General features: G+C 40.3%; 1 protein-coding gene across 4 annotated transcripts in view; it reads right to left on the bottom strand.

Annotated features, from left to right (window-relative positions):
- USP9X (ubiquitin specific peptidase 9 X-linked) overlaps window positions 1–27,821 on the bottom strand; it is a 212,498-nt gene that overhangs the window by 166,226 nt on the left and 18,451 nt on the right. For 2 of the 4 annotated variants that reach the window (XM_030576179.1, XM_030576205.1), the window contains exons 2-3: window positions 16,951–17,112; window positions 7,898–8,151 (exon numbers count right to left, since the gene is read on the bottom strand). In XM_030576179.1, coding sequence (XP_030432039.1) covers window positions 7,898–7,993 — 96 coding nt within the window. In that variant the 5' untranslated portion in view covers window positions 7,994–8,151; window positions 16,951–17,112. Of the gene's footprint in view, window positions 1–7,897; window positions 8,152–16,950; window positions 17,113–20,835; window positions 20,928–27,821 lie in introns of those variants that run through there. The other 2 variants (XM_030576197.1, XM_030576187.1) reach the window with 2 other exon arrangements.

Raw genomic sequence — 27,821 nt, 5'->3', positions numbered from 1 at the left:
ATATAAATCTGCCCCCTAGTTTATCTTGTGGCTTTCTGAAAGGCTTCCCCACTTCTCCTATAGTTATCAAATGTAAGTTTACTGAAAGCAATGCATATTCTCAAGACTCAGCTACACAAGCCTTGCTCGATATATTCCACATGGGCTCCATTAGTCAAGAGCCTCCCTGAAGGGGAATGTTGACTTGGTGCGTGGCAACTAGATTGTATTGAATCCAGCCAAGATAGCTGGTTCGTACTGAAACAAGACTGAATCAGTGAGGATCGGTAAGCACTGCTACTATGAATTCTATTCCCTGGTTGTGTGGATCACAGATAGTTGATAAGAAATTACACAAAGGTCTTCTTCCTCTGATCATGAAGAACCACATACTAAAGATTCCTATTTATATAATTGTTTGGCATCGGTTATACCTCTGCTCACTCTCGTGGGAATCCACTAACTGCCACCCAAGCCTTGATTTTCTTTTAACATGACTATCGTTATTTCATCTTAACAGTTTGCCAGCTGCAGGGAACAATTTCTTTACTTGCCCAAAATGCAGCAACATGTTCAATCGCTGAAGGGAGCACATATGAACTTAACATTCCCACCCTTCCTTCTCGCAGCAGTTGCCAATAAATTACAAATCATCAATATTAATGATTTAAATCAAGAAGGAATCTTGATATAAATCTACTTTAATCTTGTTTTTATGTGTGCACTTTAATTATATTCCTAAAAAGAGTTTAATCCTAATTGGTTGGTACTACCATTTAAACATGTTGATCTGCAACTAAACAAAGCCTTTACACTAAATTTGGTACTTATTTTTGCTAACCAAGATAACATATTATGTTTATACATATTTAAGCAACTATATCACTCAAAATATTTTTTCACTGTCTTAATTTTTATATTTTTTCAGTATGTTAGAAAATGGACACATTTCTTGTTTACTAGATAACATTTTTACTCCAAATTCATCATGTCAAGATATATTTGGATGTAAACTGATATTCAATCAAAAGTACAAAGAAACAGCACTTTAAAAACTGTTATTAGTTAAATAAAACTACTTTAAATGTGCTGACAAAAAAATATCAAGTCATTTGTTTTATTTAAAACTGATTTATTAAATAAAAAGTATTAATGTACTTAGTCAGTTGATTTCTCCACAGAGAAGTATGGGTAATAAGCAGGAAGAACTGGAAGTGCTAATAAATAAATACAACTATGATATTGTTGGCATCACTGAAACTTGATGGGATAATACACATGATTGGAATGTTGGTGTGGATGGGTATAGTTTGCTCAGTAAGGATAGACAGGGGAAAAAGGGAGGTGGTGTTGCCTTATATATTAAAAATGTACACACTTGGACTGAGGTGGAGATAGACATAGGAGACGGAAGTGTTCAGAGTCTCTGGGTTAGGATAAAAGGGGTAAAAAACAAGGGTGATGTCATGCTAGGAATCTACTACAGGCCACCTAACCAGGTGGATGAGGCTTTTTTCAAACAACTAAAAATCATCCAAAGCCCAAGATTTGGTGGTGATGGGGGACTTCAACTATCCAGATATATGTTGGGAAAATAACACCACGGGGCACAGACTACCCAATAAGTTCCTGGATTGCATTGCAGACAACTTTTTAGTTCACAAGGCTGAAAAAACTACTAGAGAGGAAGCTGTTCTAGACTTGATTTTAACAAATAGGGAGGAACTCGTTGAGAATTTGAAAGTAGAAGGAAGCTTGGGTGAAAGTGATCATGAAATCATAGAGTTTGCAATTCTAAGGAAGGATAGAAGGGAGTACAGCAAAATAGAGAATGGATTTCCGGAAGGCGGATTTTGGTAAGCTCAGAGAGCTGATAGGTAAGGTCCCATGGGAATCAAGACTGAGGGAAAAACAACTGAGGAGAGTTGGCAGTTTTTCAAAGGGACGCTATTAAGGGCCCAAAAGCAAGCTATTCCGATGTGTAGGAAAGACAGAAAATGTGGCAAAAGACCACCTTGGCTTAACCACGAGATCTTGCATGATCTATAAAATAAAAAGGAGTCACATAAAAAATGGAAACTAGGTCAGATTACAAAGGATGAATACAGGCAAATAACACAGGAATGCAGGGGCAAGATTGGAAAGGCAAAGGCACAAAATGAGCTCAAACTAGCTATGGGAATAAAGGGAAGCAAGACGACTTTTTATCAATACATTAGAAGCAAGAGGAAGACCAAGGACAGGGTAGGCCCACTGCTCAGTGACGAGGGAGAAACAGTAACAGAAAACTTGGAAATGGCAGAGATGCTTAATGAGGTCTTTGTTTCCGTCTTCACTGAGAAGTCTGAAGGAATGTCTAACATAGTGAATGCTTATGGGAAGGGGGTAGGTTTAGAAGATAAGAAAATAAAAAAAAAGAGCAAGTTAAAAATCACTTAGGAACATTAGATGCCTGCAAGTCACCAGGGCCTGATGAAATGCATCCTAGAATACTCAAGGAGTTAATAGAGGCGGAATCTGAGCCTCTAGCTATTATCTTTGAAAAGTCATGGGAGACAGGAGAGATTCCAGAAGACTGGAAAAGGGCAAATATAGTGCCCATCTATAAAAAGGGAAATAAAAACAACCCAGGAAACTACAGACCAGTTAGTTTAATTTCTTTACCAAGGAAGATAATGGAGCAAGTAATTAAAGAAATCGTCTGCAAACACTTGGAAGGTGGTACGGTGATAGGGAATAGCCAGCATGGATTTGTAAAGAACAAATCGTGTCAAACCAATCTGATACTGTTGCAAAAAAAGCAAACGTGATTCTGGGATGCATTAACAGGTGTGTTGTAAACAAGACACGAGAAGTCATTCTTCCGCTCCACTCTGCGCTGGTTAGGCCTCCACTGGAGTATTGTGTCCAGTTCTGGGCACCGCATTTCAAGAAAGATGTGGAGAAATTGGAGAGGGTCCAGAGAAGAGCAACAAGAATGATTAAAGGTCTTGAGAACATGACCTATAAAGGAAGGCTGAAAGAATTGGGTTTATTTAGTTTGGAAAAGAGAAGACAGAGGGGACATGATAGCAGTTTTCAGGTATCTAAAAGGGTGTCATCAGGAGGAGGGAGAAAACTTGTTCACCTTAGCCTCTAATGATAGAACAAGAAGCAATGGGCTTAAACTGCAGCAAGGGAGATTTAGGTTGGACATTAGGAAAAAGTTCCTAACTGTCAGGGTAGTTAAACACTGGAATAAATTGCTTAGGGAGGTTTTGGAATCTCCATCTCTGGAGATATTTAAGAGTAGGTTAGATAAATGTCTATCAGAGATGATCTAGACAGTATCTGGTCCTGCCATGAGGGCAGGGGACTGGACTCTATGACCTCTTGAGGTCCCTTCCAGTCCTAGAGTCTATGAGAGCATTCTGCACCAAAAAATAAAACACATTTTTGGACAATACGTTAAAATTCTGCAAATTTTATTTGTCAAATAAATGTGGAGACTCCAGCATGGCACTGGGGAGCAGAAGCCACTGGCTGCACAGAGGTAGGAGATCAGTGTGCAGCTCCTCTCAGGACATGGCCTCAGCAGTAAAGCTTCACCCGATGCTGACACAGCTCAAGGACGAAGCCTGCCCCAGAAACCCCTCAGGACCCTGCCCCTTTGCACCAGGTATGGGCAGACAGGCTCAGCAAGGCAGGATCCAAGTGTGGAGGGCCTTAGTGTGGAGGGATAGATTGAGGCGGTTCTGGGTGGGACAATCTGGGTGCCGGCAGCTCAGTGGGGGATTCAGGTGTGGGGTGGGGGAATCTGGCTGTACCGTGATAGAGCTTGGCAGAGGAGTCTGGGTGGGGGGAACTCAGTGGGGAGTCCAGATGCTGGAGGAGTGGGGTGGGGATCCAGGTACAGCTGGTTGGGGCTTGGTGGGGTGGGGATCCAGGTGGATTTTCAAGGTGGTCCAGGTGCAGGGGGAGTGAGGCTCAGCAGGAGGATCTGGGTATGAGGGGGTTTGGCTGCACTGGGGTTGCGCAGATGAGGGAGCAGCTCCCTGTACAGGGATCCCTCCCCCTGCAGCTGAGGAGCCATGGGTGCAGGAAGCGGGAGGCACCCGAAACATACTGCTGGGGGGGTTGCATGACTGCTCTTGTGGCTTCCATTTGCTTCTCAGTCAAAAAGTTATTTTTCTGTGGGGAAGCAAAGAAACCTGCGGGGGACATAGATACTGCACATGTGCAGTGGCGCAGAATTCCCCCAAGAGTAAAGTAGATGGACTGTGATCGTTAATGCTAAAGACCATTAAGTGTCTAAAGACATTTGAAAATCTGTCCCTATCTTCAGAGTTTTAGAATTAGATCTCATCCTCTTCCATCTGTTTTTTATTCATAGACTGAAAGGTTTTCCTGTTTCTTCTACTGTTTTTCAACTTTGAATGAAGAAATGAGAAAAATATTCTCTCCACCTGCTACCTAAACTGAAACCAAAAGTAATATAGGCGAAAGGTTTTAAATATTATATATATATATATATATATATATATATATATATATATATATATATATATATATATATATATATATATATATAGACACACACACACTTTAAAAAGCAGTACCTTTTAACTTATTAAAATTGGGAAGGGCTCAGTGATGCAGCATTTTTTTGCCATTTAAATTTTAAATAGATTATAGTAAGTTTAGAACTTTTTGTCAATTTCAAATTTAATTTTACTCAGGTTCATATTGTAAAAGAAAAATGTATTTAATTTTTAAAAAAATCCAATGAAAGTTAATTTATTTTTAAAAACAGATTTTTATCCACCCTGCTTTTCTGACACTAAAAAGTATTAAATACCTGAGAGACCAGGCTTGGGTTGATATCCTTCCCAAGAACTTTATTCCTCTTCAAACTAGCTCTTGGTTCTATCACTTGCACTCTCAATTAAATGCCTAAATATGGACTGAAGAACCTAATTTCAGGCATAAATAACTTAAAATGTAGTAATTAGCATATTTTTACACTCCATTGCAGCTTTCCTTTAACTCGGGGTTTCTTAACGCTTGCACAATTACAATTTCAACGTTAATATAGCACGAATGCAGTTTCATATAGTCTCTTTGCTGAGATCAGAGTTCAGTCTTCCAATAATGCCAATAGCAAATTAATTTTAAAATTGATTCAATCAACAAAAAATATGGTAAAGATTTCATTACTTCAAATTTGAACTAAGCAGTGGTCCTTTAATCAAAATATTTGCATTGCTGTAGTACCCATAGGCCTCCATCAGAATCAGGGTCCTGTAAATTAGGGTTGCCAATTTTGACTGGACATATTCATGGGAGTTTCATCATATGACAATTTGTAATTCCTAGAGATTCCAAGACAATTCTGGAGGGTTGGCAACCCTAGTTGCTGCACTGAACACGCTACATAAAAATGAGACAGTCCCTGCTCCGAAGAGCGAAAGAAAGGACAATATAGCAGAAGGTGCAGAAACATAAGAGGAGGTGAAAGAACAATCAATCTTTCTTTCCTGTGTAACTTAGCACCATCTTGGACCACAAAACAAAAACAAAAAAAAATTATTTTCAAAGATCAATTTTTTGTTTTTTTAAATATGTGTTTCTAACTTTTTGCATTTCCACTAAGTGAAGCCAAATCAGTGGAATAATTCACTCTGATTTTCATGCACTAGAACAATATTACTATGTTTGGGTTGCAAATACTTCAGGGATTTTTTCAAACCAACAACAAATATAAATGAAAATAATTTTAAAATTTCTATTTGTTTTGAAAAAAAATCATTACACAAAAACCTAACTTGTCTGGGCATAAACTTTCTGAATGTCATTCTAAACCCCATTTTATTACGTAACTTACAGTACTTAGCCATGTTAAATTGCAACCTTCAATTCCCTTCAGTATTTGGCATGGTGAAATTTGCATACCAAAGGTCAGTCTGTGTGTTAACTTCAACTCTGACACAAGGCGACAGATTTTAGTTTAAAATACTTTGTCACCTATATCCACTTGACCCACAACACAGGAAGCACTCTTTACTATTCCTGAATTTTAAACCCTAATTTATCTTCTCCACCACATTCAAATCTAGTTCTCACTTGAACTATTTAAATTCTCATCTTTGCTAAAGAAAAATTCTGTATCATTTACATTTGTGGTATTTTTATTCCCCACAATTGGGCATTAAAAGTTTAACAAGTATGTTAGTAGCATATGTTTCTATACATTGACCTATTCATTTGCACCAAGTTGCAGATGACCACATTTATAGGTGACAAGATAATTCAAACTTGATGCAATCCTTGGTCAGTATGGTGAGACTACCATCAAAGATGCCAATTATGAATATGGGTTTTGACCTGGATTTCTCTTCACTAAGAACACTTCATATTCACAGCTGTTTTGCAATCAGATCATTTTTACTCGTTATTGACATGGGTCAGATTGAAACCAAATTAGGAGAGACTCTCTCTTGCCTTGTCTACTCCAGACTCTCTTTTCTTACAATTTCCTATGGTTCTTACTACCAGATCAATTCTACTGGTAGAAACAACAGTGGGGAAATACCAAGGGAAAAAAAAATCCAAGGAAGACAAGGCCATACTCACCACTAACCAATGCATGAATCGCTGAAGACCCATTTTCCCTAAATTATTAGTCATTAAAGGAATATTGTCAACTTAAATTTGGGACAAAATTTAATGTTTCCAAAAAAGCTTTAATGCACCAGTAACAGATGTTTCCACACTGTTTTTAAAGATTCCAATGAAAAAAGTTCTGAAATTTGTTAAAGTTGTTTGAAACTGTGAAAAGGGGGAAAGTTATATCATTGACCCTTAGTACTCTGAAAAAAAAAAAGTGTTTTTTTCAGGTAAACAGGGATCAATTTTTTCTATTCTCCAATTTAAGATCAACAGGTCTCCTGACAGTGGGGATTTTTATAGCAGTGTAAATTCAGGGAGGGCAGAATTACATTAAACTATATACTGGATTTAACCCAATTCTCTGATATGAGAGGACTACAGCATGAAGCCCTCTCCTCCCACAAGCTTCTGGCAGGCATCTGGACCCTCAGCTTGTAAATCCTACAGAAGGTGTGAACTACCAATGCTTTTCAACTTACAGCATTTGGAAAAGGACCTTCCTGATAGATTATACTTGAAGTGTTCAATCTGTTTTAAGACAACAGTTAAGTTAACAAAATGGGTGCAGGACTTGCAGAACTGCTTAATGAAAGGAATATAAATAGACCCAGGGTATGCTAGAGTTCTTCATTCAGACAGTTTCTCCAAGCAAGATTATTACCTGTGAACTACAAAAGATGAAGCTGATCTCCAGAATAAAGCTTAAGACACTCCTACGTGTTACTTTATCCAAACAGAAGGTACACCACTGCTCTTCTATGCAGAGGGCCCTCAATTCTGAAGCCATTCTGGTGGATGTATCAGCCATTAAGGCATCAATTTTAGTGAATAAAAACAAGTCTCTCTTCCTCGGGGGGGAAGAGGGAGATCAAAAAGGTGTTTCAGAGTGCTGAGTATCAAGCTGACATCACAAAATCTGAAGTAGGTGAATCAGACATGGCTCTGAAGAAGCATCTGACATCCTGGTAAGCAGACTTCTTGCTCAAAGTAAAGACACTTGAAAGGGCAGGTTACTTCATCACTATGGTATTTTATCTAAAGGCAGCACCTTCTGCGTTACAGGGTCTCCTATCACCATACTGAGGAAGTTGTTCAGCAGTGACTCACCAACAGACTTCCAACAAAGTACAAACTAGGCCTGACACTGCTGCAATAAGACATACAATTATACCCTAAGGAGATTCTGAAAGAAAGAATTACCTGGAAAAGTAATGCTGCAAAACTACTATTGTCTTTCTAGACAGCTTTACTAACAGCATTAGCATCATACCTGATTCTGTTGGAGGGGAGGCTGAGACTGTCCATCAGGAGCCTGGCCCTGGCTATCATTCCCTCCTACTGGAGAGCCACGGGTCGTGGCTGTCATACTCGACACAGGGCAGATCTTTGCAATTTTGTCTGCTTATGTAGTTGTCGTGAGAAAAGAAATTATAGTCCGCTTAATGAAGTTGAAGTACCAGCATATGTCTGCCTTAAAAAGCTCCAACTCAAGAACAAGCCATCTTGCAGAGACCATTGCATAACCTGAAACAAATAAAAATATTAGAATACATACAAACTTATTTTAAATCCACATCCATGAAGAAACAAAAGTATCAAGTCAAATACAACTTTAATAAAGTAAGAAAACTTACTCTTATTTCATATAGTGTAATACTCCTTGCCAGTGAGTCTAACTTAACATTTACTCATTCTTGACAGAAGACAACATTTCTAATAGTCTACAACTACTGTATGCTACATGTAAAGCTATGAGGATTAGCATCAAGACTATCAAGAAACTGAAATCTGTTCAGAGTGTAGCTGCCCACCTTTAAAGAGGGGGTGTATTGTGAAAAGAGCATTCTAAACGAAAAGCAAATATCACCCTCCTCCTACACAAAAAATGGACACAAAAGTAACTTCAACCAAAACTTCCAAACCACCAGTAAGGGACCCAGTAGTTCTTTATTACTTGCCTATTCCATATATGCTGATATGTTACAAGAATATTTTTATTTGAAGTTATTTTCTGTAATTTGATGCTCATTGTATACTTTTTACTTATGCTTGTTTTTAAATGCAAATAATTCTCCAATTTCTGCATTTTTACTATTTTATACTGTTCTTTACCTTTCTGATAAGCCATCTATTACGCAGTAGCAAAAAGTTAATTGTAGCCTTGACAACTGTATTTTAAGATTCTTTCCAGCTTTCTACTATTGATTACCTAGCTGTACCGCTGAATTCCAGCCATCTTATTTAACTCATTCTATATGCACTCATTCTGAATTTCCACAGTTAAAGCTTACAAAAGGGGTTGACTTGGGCCAACTGGAGAGTCTTCAAAATCTGAACCAGTGTAAACTGATGCAGGGATGGCTCTCTCAATCTGCAAATAACCTGAAATAGCTGAGAGGTCTGAACTGCCCATATGCTACGTGGATGCCATGGAACATTTTAATAGAGCTATGTCGTTACCAAGTTATTTTGCTTTTGGGTTCTGTTTACTCGTGTATTTATACTAAAAGACTGTCAAATATGTCGAAAGCGCTGGATGGGCACTCATATTGTAGAGTACTAAAAATGGAAATATTCACCTCTACAGCATGTTAAATGAAGTCTAATATGATCGTCTAAATATAAATATTTCACTGTTGATCAAAGCTCATAGCAAAGAGGGATGAACATACTATGAAGACAGGCACAAACTATGAGTAGTAGAGCTGGTCAAGCATTTGTCAACTATATATTTGTGTGTCAGAAATTGCTGGTTCGTCGAACTAAAGCTTTTGGCAGAAAAGTGCTGGTTTCAGGGAGAAAGAAACCACTCCCAAATACCTAATGCCCCAGTGGTGAGGGACTCCCCCAGTATGTGGAAGACATAGGTTCAAATCCCTGAGCTGCCTGATTCAGACCAGGGACTTGAGTCTGGGCCTCCAACATCCCAGGTGAGTGCCCTAATCACTGAGCTAAAGAGTTTCTGTGAGTGACTCTGGCCTAATGTGACCTATTTATATAAAAGTAGAACAGTGCCAACAGAAAGAGATGGAAACAACAATTCAAGTCCCTGGTCTGAAACAGGCAGTGCAGGGATTTGAACCAGTGTCTTCAAAATTCCATCAAACTATCAGCTATTCTGAGGTGGGGGAATCTCACTCTCGTTTTCACAAAGAATTTTAATAAGTCTCAGTTTTGCTCCACGCTAGAATGGAAACAAAATGTTGAAAATTCAATTTTTCACAAAACAAATGTTTTCCAGCCAGCTCGAATTATGAGTGGAGTTCCACTTTGGCATACTGTTTTGGTATGGCAAATGGGCAGAACTTTGTGGACAGTCCATGGGATAGTACTCTTAAAATTTTAAATAGATTAAATTTTAAATTTTCCTAATTGCACCCTTGTGCTTTCCAGACCACACCAGATAGCATGTGTAGTATCCAAAACACTCTACCAGAAATGGGTTCCTTAACAGAGTCAAGGGACAGGACCTTTTTCTTTCCAGCTGGAAGACAGGAAACAGAGCTCCATTGTCCTTACACTCCGCTTCTGAAAAGGAATGGAACTTCACTGTCTTTCCTCTCCTTAGCTTTCTGGCCTTAACAGAACCACAACATAACCTTGACTACCTGAATGACAGCATGGTAGGATCATGATTTTCTGTACAAAATTAAGGGAATCTTCAATTTAAGAGACACTGGAGACATAATCCTTTACCAGACAGTTTTGGATAAATTAAGTTGTATGAGAAACAAGTGCGTTTATTTTAGTATAAGAGATACATACATAAAGTATAATATTTCAATGTGTTTAAGGTTAAGGAAAGTATGCTTTTTTTAAAAAAAATTGTGGATTTCTTGAGCACCTTCCATCTGAGATTCTCAAGCCTGGTTTATACTTAAATTTTAGGCAACATAGCTATGTCAGTCAGGAACGTGAAAAAAATACAGCCTTGAAAGAAAATGATGCCAACCTCACCCCCAGTAGAAACACATTTCTGTCAATAGAACAATGTTTCTGTTGGCCTAGCTACCACTGCTTTGGGAGGTGGTGTTCCTGCATCCTCCATCAACGTAGGCTATGTCTTCCCACTAGGAGGTTATGGCAGCATAGTTATGGCACTGCTTTCCATCTTCTGCAACACAGACACATTCTCAAAGTGATTTTACGAACATTAACAAATTAAGCTTTAAAATACCCCTATGTGACAGCTAACTATTACTCCCATTTTATAGTTCACAATACCAAGCCACAGAGAAGCTATAGGCTTGCCTACACGATAGGTTAACATGCTCTTCGTGACTGTGATTTCTAAAGCCCACTAACATTACACTTTGACATTTGACATTTAATAATAGTCCATGTAGATCCTGATAGTGCACTAAAGATCCCCTAGTGCACTTGAATGTAGTACAGTACTACTACTATACTTTTCAAGGTCTGTGGAGATAGAGGTTGGGAATAATATGAAAAATTGCAAATCAAATCATTCACAAGAAAAAAAAATCAAGGTTCCTTTTCAGTAACTGGACTTTTCAGTGGTCTATGTATGTTCACAAGCTTCGGACACTTGTACACTGCTTCTGGAGACCAGCGTCTGTTGAGCCCACACACTTCTCCCAGTCCCAAAGGGCTCTGAAGATATGAAAAAAAAGTGACCGCCACTGCTCTTCAGTTCCTGCCATTAATTTGGGAATTCCTAACCTAAGAATCCAAAGAAGATGGAAATCTCATTAGGACTGTGACTACACCGAAGCTCATCTCAAGTAACTCCAGTTATTGGAAAGTAATCACCTTATCTTTTTTGAGAAGCCTCTCCGTATTATCACTTGTCGGAGTTTAGCAAGTAATACAACCTTTAGGAAAGGGAACTGAAGAATTCTAGGGGAACGAGGACAGAAGTTTTGTCAGCAGAACTGACAAAACAAGCAACAGCTCTGGATGGTTGGGTATACTTAAAGGGGCAATGAGAACTCCCCAACACCGCTGCCTGTATCAAATAGCTCTTTGGCAATTCATGTTATTAAACACTATGGTGTCATGTCAGAAATTGAACATTTGAATTTCATCAGCAGGAGAAAGCCTTAGAGGTCAAATAGCTCTCAGCTTCAGTATATCAATGTGGAGCATCATCCATTAAAGAGTTCACAAACCTTGAAAAGGGTATATGATCAAGGTGAGTTTCTCAGTCTAGTACTGAAAATGTTACTGCACATGACAATGGAGGGGAGAACAGAACTACATGATAGGCATGTCTGTTCATCCTTTGTTCTTCCACAGTAAAGCACAAGTGTCCCGAGCCACAGTGTCTAGGGCCCTGTGAAATCCACATTAAAGAGAACATAGGTAGAATCGTAAAAAAAAATAAAAATAAAAATAAAAAATCCATGGCTGGAGGAGCTCTGTGCCCTCACCCACTCGAGATGGGATCCAGGGACAAGGTTCGCTATAGCACAAGGTTCGGTATTACAAAGGGTGTTATAGTTATATAGTGTGTTGTATATGCGTTTTTGCCCTTCACCACCACCACCAGATTAACTGAGATTTGCTTAGAGACATGACCTGCTACTACTAGTGTGGCTCCCCACCCACGGTTCAGGACATGATTTAAACATGTCTAAAAGTCATTCTACAACTGGAAAATGCTCATCCAGAAAGCTAAGAAATGACATGCTGCTGACACCAAAGTTAAGAGTTAGTCAGTTTCCTAATGACATCTATGAATTGGACAGTATGAGATTCTGCAACTGCTGTCAACACTCACTACAGTGGACCCAAAATGATACCTGCAACTATCATCTAATGTCAAAAGCTCACCAGAAAAATTGTTCCAAATAGACGAGACTCATCAAGGTTCTCACTCACTACAGAGAACAACTACAGACAGACAATATGAAACCTGCAGAGGCCAGACAGCAGTTTGTTGAATATTTTGTTGCAGTCTGTGCTGAGGCTGATATCCCATTGGAAAAAAATGAAATAGTGTTGACTTTTCCCTCTTAAAACACTGCAGGCGGAGGTGAGGGGAGGTTTGTCTGAAAATGAAGCAGCATTCAACAGATTCACCTGCAACATGTTTATCAGGAGCATATGGTAGCAGTGAATGCTAGCCAAATTCATGGGGAAAAGATTATAGTGGTGATCGATGAGACAACAGATATTCAAGACTGGAGTGTGCTAAATATCGTCATAGCCAAGTTTTTTTCTTTTACTATGACGACAGATCCCTAAGCAGATTTTTTATAACACGTACACTGGCCTCTAGGAAAAAACTTTCACAAAAGACTAACCACTTATATGATGTAAATTACAAATAATTTAAGAAAAAATGTTTAATATGCTATAACTTAAAAATAACCTTAGCCAAAAAATATCCACCACACTGGGATTCTGGAGCTATTCTATAAAGTGTTAATTTTATCAAGCATTCCATATTTAATATGCATTGGGAAATTTAATTGTGTATTGCAATGCACCTGTAATATTATGCCTGTATAATAAAAAATCCCTTTAACATTAAATAATGATTTTGAAGCTGGATTTTTTTCCATTACTGAATTTTAAGTTTCTGTAATGAAATCCTCCAGTAACAAACAAGTAGAAAAGTTATGACAGTTTTTCCCCCCCCCCCTGGAGTTGAAGATCAGTACTATTTGACTGATGCTCTATTCATGGAGAGCTGAAACCACTCCACATTCTCATAGGGTATTATGGAGCCTTAAGACAGCTTTCCCCAAACTGACAACAGCACCGACCATCTTTGAGAGTACCCACTGCCCTACAGCTACCTTAGCTAACAGTATTATGGAAGACCTGAGGTCGGTCTTGATTTCTGGAACAGTCAAAACTTGTTTCTTCACCAAACCCACATCCAAGAGGAAGACTTCTTCAAAAAAAAAAAAAAAAAGACACACACAGAGACACATACATCCTGGACAATCTACATGAAACCTATCAGCTTGCTTTTACCAAATTCTCCAAACACTGGGATGTCCATCCAGCAAAAGATATGTATTGCCTGATCCGTTTGTCTGATCCCTGGCAATCGCTAGACAGGCAAAACATTGATCAGTACAGCAATATACCATCTCTTGCCCAACCCTCATCAGAATTGTGTGAACAATGGCTAGTATTTCTGTGCAGCACTCAGAATGAGCCCAAGCCAGATCCACTGGATCTCTGGCATTTACTGGGAGATAAGAATGTGAGAACAAAAGAATAGCCATACTGGGTCAAACCAAAAGCCCATCTACCCCAGTATCCTGTCTTCCGACAGTGGTCAATGCCAGGTGCCCCAAATGGAACGAACTGAACAGATAATCCAGTGATCCATCCCCTGTTGCCCATTCCCAGGTTCTGGCAAACAGAGACTAGGGACACCATCCCTGCGCAACCTGGCTAATAGCCATTGATGGACCTATCCTCCAAACTTATCTAGTTCTTTTTTGGAAGATTATAAAGGGATGAGTGCCTAAAGTAGCAGACACTGCTCTACTTTGCATCTTCTTTCCAGTCAGATTTTCAGACGTAAAGAAAAGCGTTAGTAAATATAAAAAATCTACTTACAGACAAGAGGGAATCACTTTCTGAGGATAACACTAAAAGGTTAATGGAGATGTATGCCAGAGATAGCAAAAATAATGACATTTAAGTTTGTCAATCTGTAATGCTACTCAACAATAAACTGTTGGTTTGATGGTCTGAAATTTAATCAAATTTGAAATTAATTTAAACCAGAGGTAGGCAACCAATGGCACGTGTGCTGAAGGCGACAAGCGAACTGATTTTCAGCAGCACTCACATTGCCCAGTTCCAAGCCACCAGTCTCGGGGGCTCTGCATTTTAATTTAATTTTAAATGAAGCTTCTCAAACATTTTTAAAACCTTATTTACTTTATATACAACAGACTTATAGAAAGAGACCTTCTAAAAACATGACAATGTATTACTGGCACTTGAAACCTTAAATTAAGAGTGAATAAATTAAGACTCGGCACACCACTTCTGAAAGGTTGCCGACCCCTGATTTAAACATTCCTTCAGAATATAACAAGCTTGACAGAGTTTAATTTAAAATGGCAACAGTGACTGCTGCAAAGATGAATTATTTTATGTTTAGTGCATTTTTTTTGTTTTTTAATTATTCAAATATGAATTCAGTTACATTGACACTGTAAGAGACTTACTTCTGTGGACTTCTTGTATTACTGTTTGTCAATGCTAGTTTGGTCTTACTAACAGAGTGCTACTTTAAAAAAGAAAAGATTTAAAATGTGTTACTTTTACATATACTGTATATCTGCAGGATATTTTATTTAAATTGTAGGATTTTTTTTAAATCAGTTTTTCCCCACTGCAATCCAATTCTGAACACTTTTGAATTTATAGTAAGGCCACTTAATTGTTGTCAATTTTGATTAAAAACAAGACTTTTTTAAAAATGGAAAAAAAGAAAATCGGAAAATAATCTAAAAACCCATCACAATAAAACAGATTTCATAGGGCCTGAAATGTCACAGGTGTTCATAGTCGAAGACAGGAGTTGTACATCCATAGCAGCAGCCGCACAGAGGCCTAAAATGTAGTATCATGAAAGGTTGCACCCAGGTGCACTAAGAACCTGTCCTCCAGCAGGAAAGTTTTCTGGTTTGGGCCCCATTAGAGCTCCAATGACCCCAATCCCTTCATGTAGGGATTAAAATTAACCATGTTTTGTTTATACAAAGTTCCAAGAACTGAAAGGTGAACATATTCCTGAAAGCCAAAATCTAGACACAGAAATTAATGCTCTAACATCCCAGAAAAAGTTATGATATCCAAGCATTTGATGAAAACTGGTAGTGCTAGAAGAATGCCTAAGTACAGACCACTGTTATTTGGTAGATGTCTTCCATTAAACTAGCCAGAGCTATATTCAATGAGAGAGATCAAAACATGAAAGTAGGCATCTTTCAAAGCTGTACCATCAAGTGTGCTGACTGAAACGGCAGTTTCCAAATTGCAATGCAACTGAACGGGCAAGACCCCATAGGTAAAAGGAATACTTCTGGCTGGGTGGAAGTCAGTAAGCGCTGTTTGTGGAACCTCAATGGGAAAGGCGTTCTCTTGTATCAATCCTCTGAGGGATAACACATCTGAGCAGTAGCAAGCCACATGTGAAAAAATCATGGTCAGCACTGCTTGATAGCTAAGGAATAAACCTTACACACCAATAAGCCCCTGTAATGAAAGTCTTTATCCTTAACTGTAAATCCATTGGTTCCTAAACTAGTGTTTCTTCCCGTAAGGCGACACTGGGCTGAATTTAAAAACGCTCAAGGAACTGATACAGATTGATTATTTACGATAACTTGTTGGCAGACAAAGCTAGAGCTGCTGTGACTTGCTCAAATACAAAGCATGACTGCTCCAACTGGATCCAAGGAGGTGCTTTCTAACACCAAGGTGGGGCTCAGCATCACAGGAACAGCAATGACCAATTCCATACTCTGGGAGGGTGCTAGGGATTATAGCTGCCCACTCCATACCAGAGAGGCTCCAGGATTGGACTCCAAAAAGTGCTCTTCGTGGTTTAGTACTGGAAGCAAGTTGCAGCAGCTAGTCAGTAATCCAGAGGGTCATCATGAATCTACTACAGGACTACAAAGGAGATAGCGGGAGTATGTATGGCACTGGACATGAGTGAAGTGAAAGCTGGTCTAGTATAACACCAAACTGAAATCTAACCCAAGAGAATGAATAAGAAAACCAAGAAATCTCCACACAGATCTCAATGTCCATCCAGAGTCATGTTAAGGAGATGCTCTGTGCAGTGACTGATCCTAAACACCAGACTGTCAACCAATATAGACCTATAGATTTCCATACCACTTAAACTGAGCATGGACAACAGAGCCGGAAGCCCTAAGCAGACAGATCTGGAAACCATCGCCTCTTTGGCAAGCTCTGCTCCATAGGCAAATGTGTTTGCTTCTTGGCACTGGACTCTGCTGATCCAGAAAATCTCTAGACATATAATGATGCTTATGTCAGACATAGAACCACTTTGAAAGTGGCTTCACGACTGATGACACTGGACTACAGCACTGAATATGAGTTGATCTAGACGGATCCAGAGAAGCTTGATGCTGCTTATGTCAGCAACAGAACTACTTTTAGCTCTCCAGACAACTGTTTCGGATCCTTGAAACCAAACTGATATGGAGGAGCCCATGAACCGCAGTACAATCTATGTCTGAAACTCTTATTTTAGCTAACATTTCCAAGTCAGAACTGTTGATTTAAAAAATCTGAATCTTGTACAGTATTGCTATATTTAAGAACTGTTAGACAACGTGCCATTACCTTCATAGCTTTCAGTATCCTACGGTAAGATGCTCTTTTTCCATTCCATGAAATCAGTGTGAAAAAGTGGACCAGGTAGTGCTCCAAATTGTCAAGTGGAAGACCAGATTTCAATTCCCATTCCTGGGTCTGGCTCACACGACAGACAATGGGACAGAATGGCTGAAAAGGAAGCACATTCAAAGATTGAAGGGACAAGTGCCTCACCTCTTTAAATAGAAAGTCCTCAGGCAAATGGAAGAACAGACTTCCTTCAAAACCTATATAATTACAATGTAGGATCTAGGGGGTTGTTAAAGCAATAGATAACCAGGATCTCAAGGATCATTAAGGCTAATGGAGAAGGGAAAAACTGCATCCTCAACTATACAGATGCCATAATTGTGGCATTATGGTGACATCAGTATGCCTTAGTACATTGCAAAAAGTACATAAATTATATGTTAATAAATTGCTTTTCCAACTCACAAAACAGAGGAAAGAATCCAAAACTACAGATCCTGTGTAGAAATCTATGGTAAATAAGGGGTTACGCACTCTGACCATTCCTGTTCTGAGTTTGCACTTATTGGCTAACGTGGGTGAAAACCAGAGATTCAGTTGTTCTAAAATTGAAACTGAAAAAAGTGAGAGCTGCGTTGTTTAGGTTGTAAAAGAAGAGAAAAATTAGACCTTGGTCACATATCTGTGAGTAAAACAAACTAAAGTTTGCAAGTTGGAAAAAAGCAACTGATGTTAGACAAGTTTGGCAAAGAAACAAGCGAGTGGGAAAATGTGTACAACGACTTAAAAAATAGTTTTCAGAGTAGCAGCCGTGTCAGTCTTTATCCGCAAAAGAACAGGAGTACTTGTGGCACCTTAGACTAAAATTTATTCCAGCATGAGCTTTTGTGAGCTACAGCTCACTTCTTCGGATGCATAGAATGGAACACACAGACAGGAGATATTTATATTTATAGCTCATCTCAATTTATTAGACTCTTCCTGTTGGCATGCATACTTCCACCTTTTCATATTCTCTGTATGTATAAATATCTCCTGTCTGTGTGTTCCATTCTATGCATCCAAAGAAGTGAGCTGTAGCTCACGAAAGCTCATGCTGAAATAAATTTGCTAGTCTCTAAGGTGCCAAAAGTACTCTTGTTCTTTTTAAAAAATAGTGAGCTTCCTAATAGAATCACTCCTACTAGAATAGCCTTCAAATTGTTAAAAGATTTTTGAAATTTTTGATTGTGCTTTCTACCTACTATGAAAACCCTTTCTTGTCTATCCTAGACTTTCATTACCAAATGTGTGTCAATGGAAAGAAATTAAAGGTTTTTCTCTTCACCTGGGGCAAAATTTATAGCGGCAATCTCAAATTAAAAAAAAGGAGTATTGCACATATACATTTTAGACCGAATAGGACGTAATCACATGCCTGATAAACAATACAATACCATGCTTTCATTTTGTGTTTTTCAGATCTACTAAGGGACAGCCTCCCACAGAAGTACTCTTGGCAATATAACTGGTTGGGAAATTTTGAAAAGTTCAGAAGTCTGACAAAGATACAACAGGGAAAAAAATCTGACATTTTTTGCTGTTTTCCCCCCTTTCCAATCAGCTGTACTTGACAATCCAAGATAGATTAGGGTCTTGTACCTTCCCAGCGTCCAAGATAGATTAGGGTCTTGTACCTTCCCAGCGTCAAATCACATCCATATAGAGAAAATAGCCTAAAAAGTCAATTAACAGTTTACCTACTATACTGGCTTCTAGTATGTATTGCTTAACAAAACACTGAAGTGTGAACTTTCAGGTATACCAGAAAGACACAAAAAGGTGAGTGTATTATACCTATCTTCTTTCTTCTGTTGGGCACTACTTGCATTTCAATCATTAAGACAACATCCCATGACAAACAAGGACAAAAAATGTTTAGACTTTATAACAAGTTTTGATTGTCTCTCTGTTGCATCTTTGGTAGATAAATATAAGAATTGTCAACAACAATTACAGTAACTCCTCTCTCAACGTATTTACATTTCTGAAAAAAGCGACTAAGCAAAATGATGTTAAGCTAATCCAATTTCCCCATAATAATTAATGTACATGAGGGCGTGCAGGGGTTAGGTTCCAGGGAAATCTTTTTGCCAGACAGAAGACATTAGATAGCTATATAGATATGATAGATATACACTATAAGTTTTAAACAACAATGTAATATGGTACACAGCAATAATGATTGTGAAGCTTGGTCGAAGTGGTGGAGTTAGAGGGTGCGATATTTCCCAGAGAATGCCTTGCTGTGAAATGATGAACTAGCACTTGGCTGAGCCCTCAAGGGTTAGTTAACACATGCTGTTAACGTAGCCTCACTCTACAAGGCAGCACAAATGGCGGGCGGAGACACAACAGACATGGCAGTGGCAGCAAACTGGGAAATATCCCACCTGTGGAAACCGAATGTGATAAAGAACCCAGGCTATCCCACTGGAGCGCACCATTCTCTCCACTTTCCAAAGTACCAGGGGGGCGTGTGTGTGCGTGAGAAAGACACACACCGTGTGTGAGTGACATGTATTGCCCATTTAAGTACGTAGACCCCACTCTAAGTACACTGCCTTTTTAAAAAGATCAGCAAGTTGAGACAGCAGCTGCTGTGCCAGCAAGCTCCCTCAGTAGTGGGGCTGTCAGCCCACCCCAGTTCCAAGCCTGCACCAGCTAGCTCCAACAGGCTGCTTTTCCTGCAAGCAGCGGACAAAGCAGGCAGCTGCCAAGTTATAAGGGAGCATTGCGCAACTTTAAACAAGCATGTTCTCTAATAGATCAGCGACGTTAACGACGAACCAACATTAACCGGGACAATGACAAGTGAGGAGTTACTGTACATCCAAGTTATCACTGATGCTTTTGCTTGGCCGTTATTTTATTGCAAATGTGACCAGTTTTGAACAAAATGCAAAACAAGAACCTTAGACTGTTCACTTTAAAGTTGACTAAAATTTAATGCCTTTAAGTCACTCCTCAAACCCCTCTCATCCTCCTGTCTCCACTTCTCTCTCTGTACAGCATCTTGTCAGTTTTCTCAGAAGAAATCGGCAGAACACAATATAACCTTTGCCCCCCCCCTCAGCTTGCCTTCCCTTTCCCCATGACAAAGTTTCTTTTCTGCTTGCCTCCTCTAACCCCTCCATTTGCCTCAGTACCCCCATTCCATATCCTGATCTCCCTCATGCCTACTCTCATTCCCTCCCTTAATCTTCTCCTTAACATCACATTCTTCTAGGTCTTTCCCAGCATAACACAATCATGCTTCCATCTTAAAAAACTCACTCCTATCCTATTGGCCTCTCCAGATAGCCCTTCTTCCTTTCATATCTAAGCTCACTGAACACGCTCTTTACAATAGCTGTCAGGAGTTCCTCTTCTTTAGTTCTATCCTAGATGCTCTCCACTCTGGATTCTGCCTCTGGCACTCCACTGAAATTGTTCTCGCCAAAGTCTCTAATGACCTCTTCCTAGCTCAGCGGTCCCCAAACTTCTCACAGTTTTACCCCGCCATATCCCTGTCAGCAGCACACACACCCCACATGAGAGTGGGGCTGTGGCTCCTGGGGGTGCATAGAAAGGGTAAGAGGGTCAAGGCTGGTGCCACGGCGGCACTCTCTCCCCACCCCCCGTGGGGGCTGACCCTGGCTGCAGCTCCCCAAACATTCCTCCACATCCCCCTGGGGGGGTGCAAGCTCCACAGTTCTGAGACCACTGTCCTTAACTAAATTCAGAACCAGTACTCCATCCTCATCCTCCTTGACCTGTCAGCTCGTGCTGACACTCAACCATGGTCTTCTTGAAATCTTACCCTCCCTTGGTATCTCTGTCCTTTCATGGTTCTCCTCTTACCGCTCTAATTGCTCCTTCAGTATGTCTTTCACAGTATCCTCTTCATCCACCCTCCAACTTTCTGTGAAAGTCATCAGAGTTTAAGGCCAGAAGAGACCATCAGATGATCTAATCTGACATCCTCAGATATATGAGAGGCCAACACCACCCAGCACCCTGCACACTAAACCACAACAAACAAAATTAGACAAAAATATTACTGCTCACAGGAGACTAAACTAATATTGTGCTACAGGCAGAGACTGTGGTGCACCAATGCCTGAGGGCCCTGAAATGGCCAGGAATTGATTAAGTGAGATATACCCACACGTTTCCAGCAAGTGACCTGCTCCACAAGCAAACTCCACTAGCAAGGTCATGCCAATCTGGCCTCAGGGAAAACTCCTTCCTGAACCCACATACTGTGATCAGTTAGACCTTGAGCATATGAGCAAAAGTCAGCCAGCCAAACACCTTAGAGACAGAAAGCAGGATGCTATCTCAGAGTTTCCACAAGGCTCTGTCTTTGGTCCCTAGCTGTTCTCCCTATGCACTTTTTTTGGGGCTGGGTAATCTCACCTACAAACACAAATTAAACTTCCACCTTTATGCTGATAATTTACAGAGCTACCTCTCTACTCCAGACCTGTCTCCTTCTGTCCAAAGCAGGGGTAGGCAACCTATGGCACGTGTGCCGAAGGCGGCATGCGAGCTGATGTTCAGTGGCACTCACACTGCCTGGTCCTGGCCACTCGTCTGGGGTACTCTGCATTTTAATTTAATTTTAAATGAAGCTGCTTAAACATTTTAAAAACCATATTTACTTTATATACAACAATAGTTTAGTTATATATTATCAACTTATAGAAAGAGCCCTTCTAAAAATGTTAAAATGTATTACTGGCACGCGAAACCTTAACTTATAGAGTGAATAAATGAAGACTCAGCACACCACTTCCAAAAGGCTGCCGACCCCTGGTCTAAAGTTAATCTGACCTCTCCTTGTCAAGCCAACTCCTAAAGCTAAAAATAGTTAAAAGAATGCTCTTAATTTTCCACAACTTTCACAAGACCTCCCCCCCCCCCCACACACACACAGTGGATACCACCATCATCAGAAATACACCAAAAGCAGGAAGCCTGCCAAAAAATCAGGGAGCCAAAGGATGATTAGGAGCACTCATGGAAGACAAGGCCACTGCAGAGAAGCTAAATGAATTCTTTGCATCTGTCTTCACTGCAGAGGGTGTGAGGGAGAGTCCCATACCTGAGCCATTCTTTTTAGGTGACAAATCTGAACAACTGTGTAAGATTGTTGTGTCAATAGAGATGGTTTGGGAACAATTTGACAAATTAAACAGTAATAAATCATGAGGACCAGATGGTACTCACCCAAAAATTCTGAAAGAACTCTCATGAAATTGCAGAACTACCAACTGTGGTATGTAACCCATTGCATAAATCAGACTCTGTACTGGATGACTGGAGGATAGCCAATGTTATGCTGACTTTTTAAAAAAGGCCCCAGAGGCAATCCTGAGAATTACAGGCCAGTAAACCTAACTTCCATAATATGCAAACTGGTTGAAACTATAGTACAGAACAGAATTAACAGGCAACATAGATGAACATGATATTCTGGGGAAGAGTCAACATTCCTTTTGTAAAGGGAAATCAAGCTTCACCAATCTATTAGAATTATTTGAGGGTATGAGCAAGCACGTGGATAAAGGTGATCCACTTGATACACTGTACTTGAACTGTCAAAGTCTTTGCTCAAGAGTCTTCCGTGTGGGGTCTTGTCAAACTAAGCAAATATGGAATAGGATATAATGTCTTTTATAGATCAGTAACTGGTTAAAAGACAGGAAATAAAGGTTCAGTTTTTACAATGGAAAAAGGTAAATAGCAGGGTCCCCCAAGGATCTGTACTGGCAATGTGTTGTTCAGTATATTCATAAATTATATGGAAAAGCTGGTAAACAGTGAGGTGGAAAAGTCTGCAGATAAACTGTATTAAAGCTAATGCTAAAACATTATATAATACACAGATTAAGAAAAGTGTCTGTACATATGGGTATAGTGCTTAGATTATCCACAAATACAAAGTTTGTTTTAAAAGTCATAATACACATATAGCGCATAATCAGCAACAAATTTAAGTGAATAAATGTAACTACATTAGCCAAGATGGTGAAGTCCAAAATAGTTAAGATTACCATGAAAACATACAGAGGTGACTGGACAATAAAATGGCAGATGAAACACAATGGTGATAAGCGCAAAGTAATGCACACTGGAAAACAATCCCAATTACACATACAAAATAACGGTCTAAATTACCTGCCATTACTAAAGAAAGATCTTGCAGTCATTGTGGATATTCTCTGGGAAAAAAACACTCCACATGCAGTAGCAGTCAAAAATTCTAACAATGTTCAGGAACCTTTACGACAGGGATAGATAAGAAAACAGAAAATATAATGCCGCTATATAAATCCATGGTACATTCACACTTTGAACACTGCTTGCAGTTTTTGTCAACCCACATCAAATTGGAAAAGGTATAGAAAAGGACAACAAAAATTAGTAGGGGGTTGGCATAGCTTCCATGTGACAAGAGATTAAAAACACTGGGATAGTTCATCTTATAAAAAAACCTAAGGGAGGATGTGATAGAGGTCTATAAACTCATGAACCGTGTGGAGAAAGTGAATAGGGAAGTGTTATTTACTCCTTCACATAACAGGAACTAGGGTCACCCAATTAAATTAATAGGCAGCAGGTTTAAAACAAATGAGGAAGTGCTTCTTTACACAACACACAGTCAACCCGTAGAACTCATTGCCAGGGGATGCTGTGAAGGCCAAAAGTATAACTGGGTTCAAAAAAAGATTTAGATAAATTTATGGAGAAGAGGTTCATCAATGGTTATTAGCCAAGATCATTCAGGGATGCTGAATGGCATCTTGGCTAATGCTACAGGTGTTCGTAAACTTCTGACTGCCAGAAGCTGGGACTGGACAACAGAGGATGTGCGACTTGATGATGTCCTGTTCTGTTCATTCCCTCTGAAGCATCTGGCACTGGCCACTGTTGGAAGGCAGGAGACTGAGCTAGATGGACCATTGGTCTGAACTCGCCAGTTACTTAAGTCTGTAACCTGGGCATCATCTTCAGCTTGAACATCTCCATGTCCTCACATCCAGGCTCTGTCTAAGTCTTGCCAATTCTTTTCTGCATAGTATCTCTAAGAGATGACCTTTCTTGTCCATCCACACAGCTGAAAAAAAATCAGAGCTCACATCTCAATTAGTGCAACATCCTTCTCTCTGGTCTTGACAACCGTAATCTTGCTCCACTCATATCCTTTCGAATGCTTCTCCAAAGACCATCTCTTAGTCCATCACTTTGGCAATGACGTCCCTCTTCAAATCTCTCTGCCGGTTCCCCCTTCTTTATCACTTCAAACATAAGCTGATTATCTTCACTTTTGAGACCCTTTAAGGTCTACCCTTCCCTAACATCTCATTCTCTATTGAGATGTTGACTGTTATATCCATTTGGCCATGATGCCAGCCTCCATCACCCACTTAAAATTTTCCCACAAGCAACTTCATGTTTTCTCCCATGCTTCCTTTTAAAGTTGGGAGAAGCTCCCTGTAAACATCCACATAGCTACCTCATTACCCACCTTGAAAACCCTCAAAACTTTGCTGTGATGCTTACAAAAAACAAAATGCTTAACAGTTAGGCAATATGCTCAACACACAAGCAGCCTATCATACTGACCAATACTGTTTCATTGTTTCCTTGTATTCCCTCATCTGTCAATCTGTTGCCTTTTGTTTTAGATTGTAAATTCTTTGGGGCAGGGAGTGTCTTTTTGTTTTGTGTTTGTACAGCATCTACCACAGCAGGTTCTGGTGCATGACTAAAGCTCCTAGGCACTACAGTTATACACATTAATAAGAATGAACCTATTTTGATAAATCCATAAAAATGCTGGATGAGGTGAAATACAAAAGTTAGTTTCCTTAAACATTCCTGAATAAATTGGAAGGGACCTCAGACCCAGTGGGGTGGGGGGGGGAGGGAAGATACCAAACCTTTTTCAATAATCAATCACATTCCTTAAACAGACATCCATCTCCCCACCCGTTTATAGTAGCAAAAGAATCGCCTAATAATTAGTAGGGAATTTCATCAAATTTTATGTTTTATTTCCCCCACACATCCCTTTTGCAAGTAAACTAATTTGTCATTTCAAGAAAGCGACTGTCCCACTGGATGGAGACAACCCAGCATGGACTAAGTCAACACCAGTAATAGCACTGATCATTAACAGAGCATGGAGTCTCCTTTTATGGCTGTAGAAAGATAGTACCTTGCTTTGAAAAGCACAGCACACAAACTACCGTAATTCTGTCCTGAGAAGTCAGCCTATCACCTTCCCTTCTTTACATGTAGATTATCAAAACTGTGTATCACAGAACACTGATTTTCTCATTTATTTCATACACACATCTGATACTGGATGTACTGCTTTGTTACCACACTAACTTTTGCTCTCTTTAGTAGGAGCTAACCTCATGATCTGGGTATACAAGGTTTATATGTGGAGACACGCTACCTCTTTGCCTGACACTTGGCCAACCGGATGGCATATTGATTCATGGGGCTCAATCCTGTAAGGTGCTGATCACTTCCTACTAAGATGAGTGTCCTCAGCATCTGGCAGGATTGGACCCTTAACAATGAAGAATGATTGCCTTCATGTTGCTATCCTTCTATTAAGTATTTTTTTTTAATTGTGTGTGTGAGAGAGCACAAGACAGAGAGCATGGCTACATCTGCAGATGTAGGCCTTGTCTACACTACAAAGTTGCAGCACTGGTGAGGGGGTTACAGCGCTGCAACTTAGGATGTGTACACACCTGCAGGGCATTACCAGCGCTGCAACTCCCTGTTTGCAGCACTGGTCGTACACCCGGTCGTGCCTCGGGTGTAGAGGATCCAGCGCTGGATCACCAGCGCTGGTCATCAGGTGTAGACACTCACCAGCATTTTTGTTGACCTCCGTGGAATAAGCAGGTATCCCAGCATACCTGAGGAAGCCTCTCTGGTAATCAAGCAAACTCCACTGCCCTCCAAGCAGGTCTCCTTCCCCGCGGTGTGCTCTGGCGTTCCCCGACCCCCCCCTCCAAGCAGGTCTCCAGCCCCGCGGTGTGCTCTGGCGTTCCCCGACCCTCCCTCCAAGCAGGTCTCCTTCCCCGCGGTGTGCAACAGCGCTGCAGCGTGGCCACATCTAACACCACTTGCAGCGCTGGTTGCTGTAAGTGTGGCCACTCTGCAGCGCTGGCCCTATACAGCTGTACTAATACAGCTGTAACAACCAGCGCTGCAAAATTGTAGATGTAGACATACCCGTAGAGCCCTTTGAGTTAAACCAGCCTTCGCAGAGCGCAGTAGGGAACTGCTGCAATCTGTCCACACTGACAGCTGCAAGTGCACTCACATGGCCTCATTACAAGCTCTTGCAACGGCCACAGAGAGCAGTGCATTGAAGTAGCTATCCCACCAACATGCTTTTCAAGTGGGTGGGGTGGAGTGTGACAGGGAGTGTGTTGTGTGTATAGGGGGAGAGTGGGTTTTTGGGGGGCTGAGAGCATGTCAGCATGCTGTCTTGTAAATTCAGACAGCAGTAGACACTCCCCTCCCACCCCTCCCTCTCTCACACACACACAGCATTCCACAGTAACGACTGCTTTGTCTCAAAGCAGATGCTGTCTGTCAGAAACAGAGCTTTCAAAGGGCATATCCGCATTCCTGCAGCGATTCCAAAACAATGACAAGAATGGTCACTTGACTTAAGGGGATTATGGGACATTTCCGGAGGCTGATCAGAGCGCAGTAATGCAACACCTCGTTCACACTGACACTGAGCATTTCAGCCAATGCGCACCAAGCGTTAATCTTCTTGCCGAGGTGGAGTACCAGCAGCGCTCTAGCCCTGGAGTCAGAGTACTCTACACGCCTTGCGAGTGTGGACAGGTAGTCAGCTAGGGCACACGGGGCTGCTTTATTGCGCTCGAACTCGCAAGTATAGCCAAGCCCAGAGAGAGATATGTATGACTGTAAAAGAAGACACTAAGCAGTGCAATCACTATTCAATTATGAGTAAGACATCCTATCTGTGTGATCACAAACTTATGGATAGACAATACTAGTTCCTAATTCTCAGACCCAAATTAAGGCCATTTGAATGCCCTCCTTAAGAAGTGCAACCATAATTCTACATCTTGAGTTTAAAGGATTTTTTTGGTTTGTTTATAATCTCAGGTTCCTCTAAGGTAAAGTGCAGTCAAACTACTGATATGCATCTGGTACCTTCACTTCATGAATTTGCGTAGTTTGAGTGGGAAATTCTTTAGTTTGAGGTTGGACTTTTTCCAGTCTAGTCCTAGAGACTAATGGAGAGAAACCCTGTTCCTTCAAACTCTAGCATGTCCACAAAAGGGATAGGCCTAATCCAGCAGTGTTAATAAGGTCTGGTTTTAGGATAGTGGTGTCAAAACCTCAGTGATCCTTAGGAGATGTAGGAAAGTTCTTACCTTACACCTTGGTCCTGCAAGCCCCATTTCCCTCTTAGCTGTAGACTTTAGGAGGAGACTGTCAGTCCTTTGGACTTAATGAAGTTGGCACAAGGGACAACGCTAGAGTATTCCCTACCCCAAACTGATAAAACCAGAGATGGGATTACATTTTGAGGTCTGCCTTTGCAAAGATTTTTTTTTTTTTTTTTTTTGAACATCAGCACTCTGAGGTCTTCAGTGATCTGTTTAACGTTTTACACTATGCCTGCAGGAGTCTACATTTCACAGTCATGTTAATAATTTACAAGTTAGCTAACTTTTTAAATTACACATTAGCAAACTACATTTTGGTTAGGGATCAGATTCAAAAAATGGTACTGGGGCATTATTCTGAGCTCCACCCATTAGACA

Source organism: Gopherus evgoodei, chromosome 1, assembly GCF_007399415.2.
Source record: "Gopherus evgoodei ecotype Sinaloan lineage chromosome 1, rGopEvg1_v1.p, whole genome shotgun sequence".
Taxonomy (NCBI): domain Eukaryota; kingdom Metazoa; phylum Chordata; order Testudines; family Testudinidae; genus Gopherus; species Gopherus evgoodei.
This window is presented reverse-complemented; position numbering and strand designations above follow the sequence as displayed.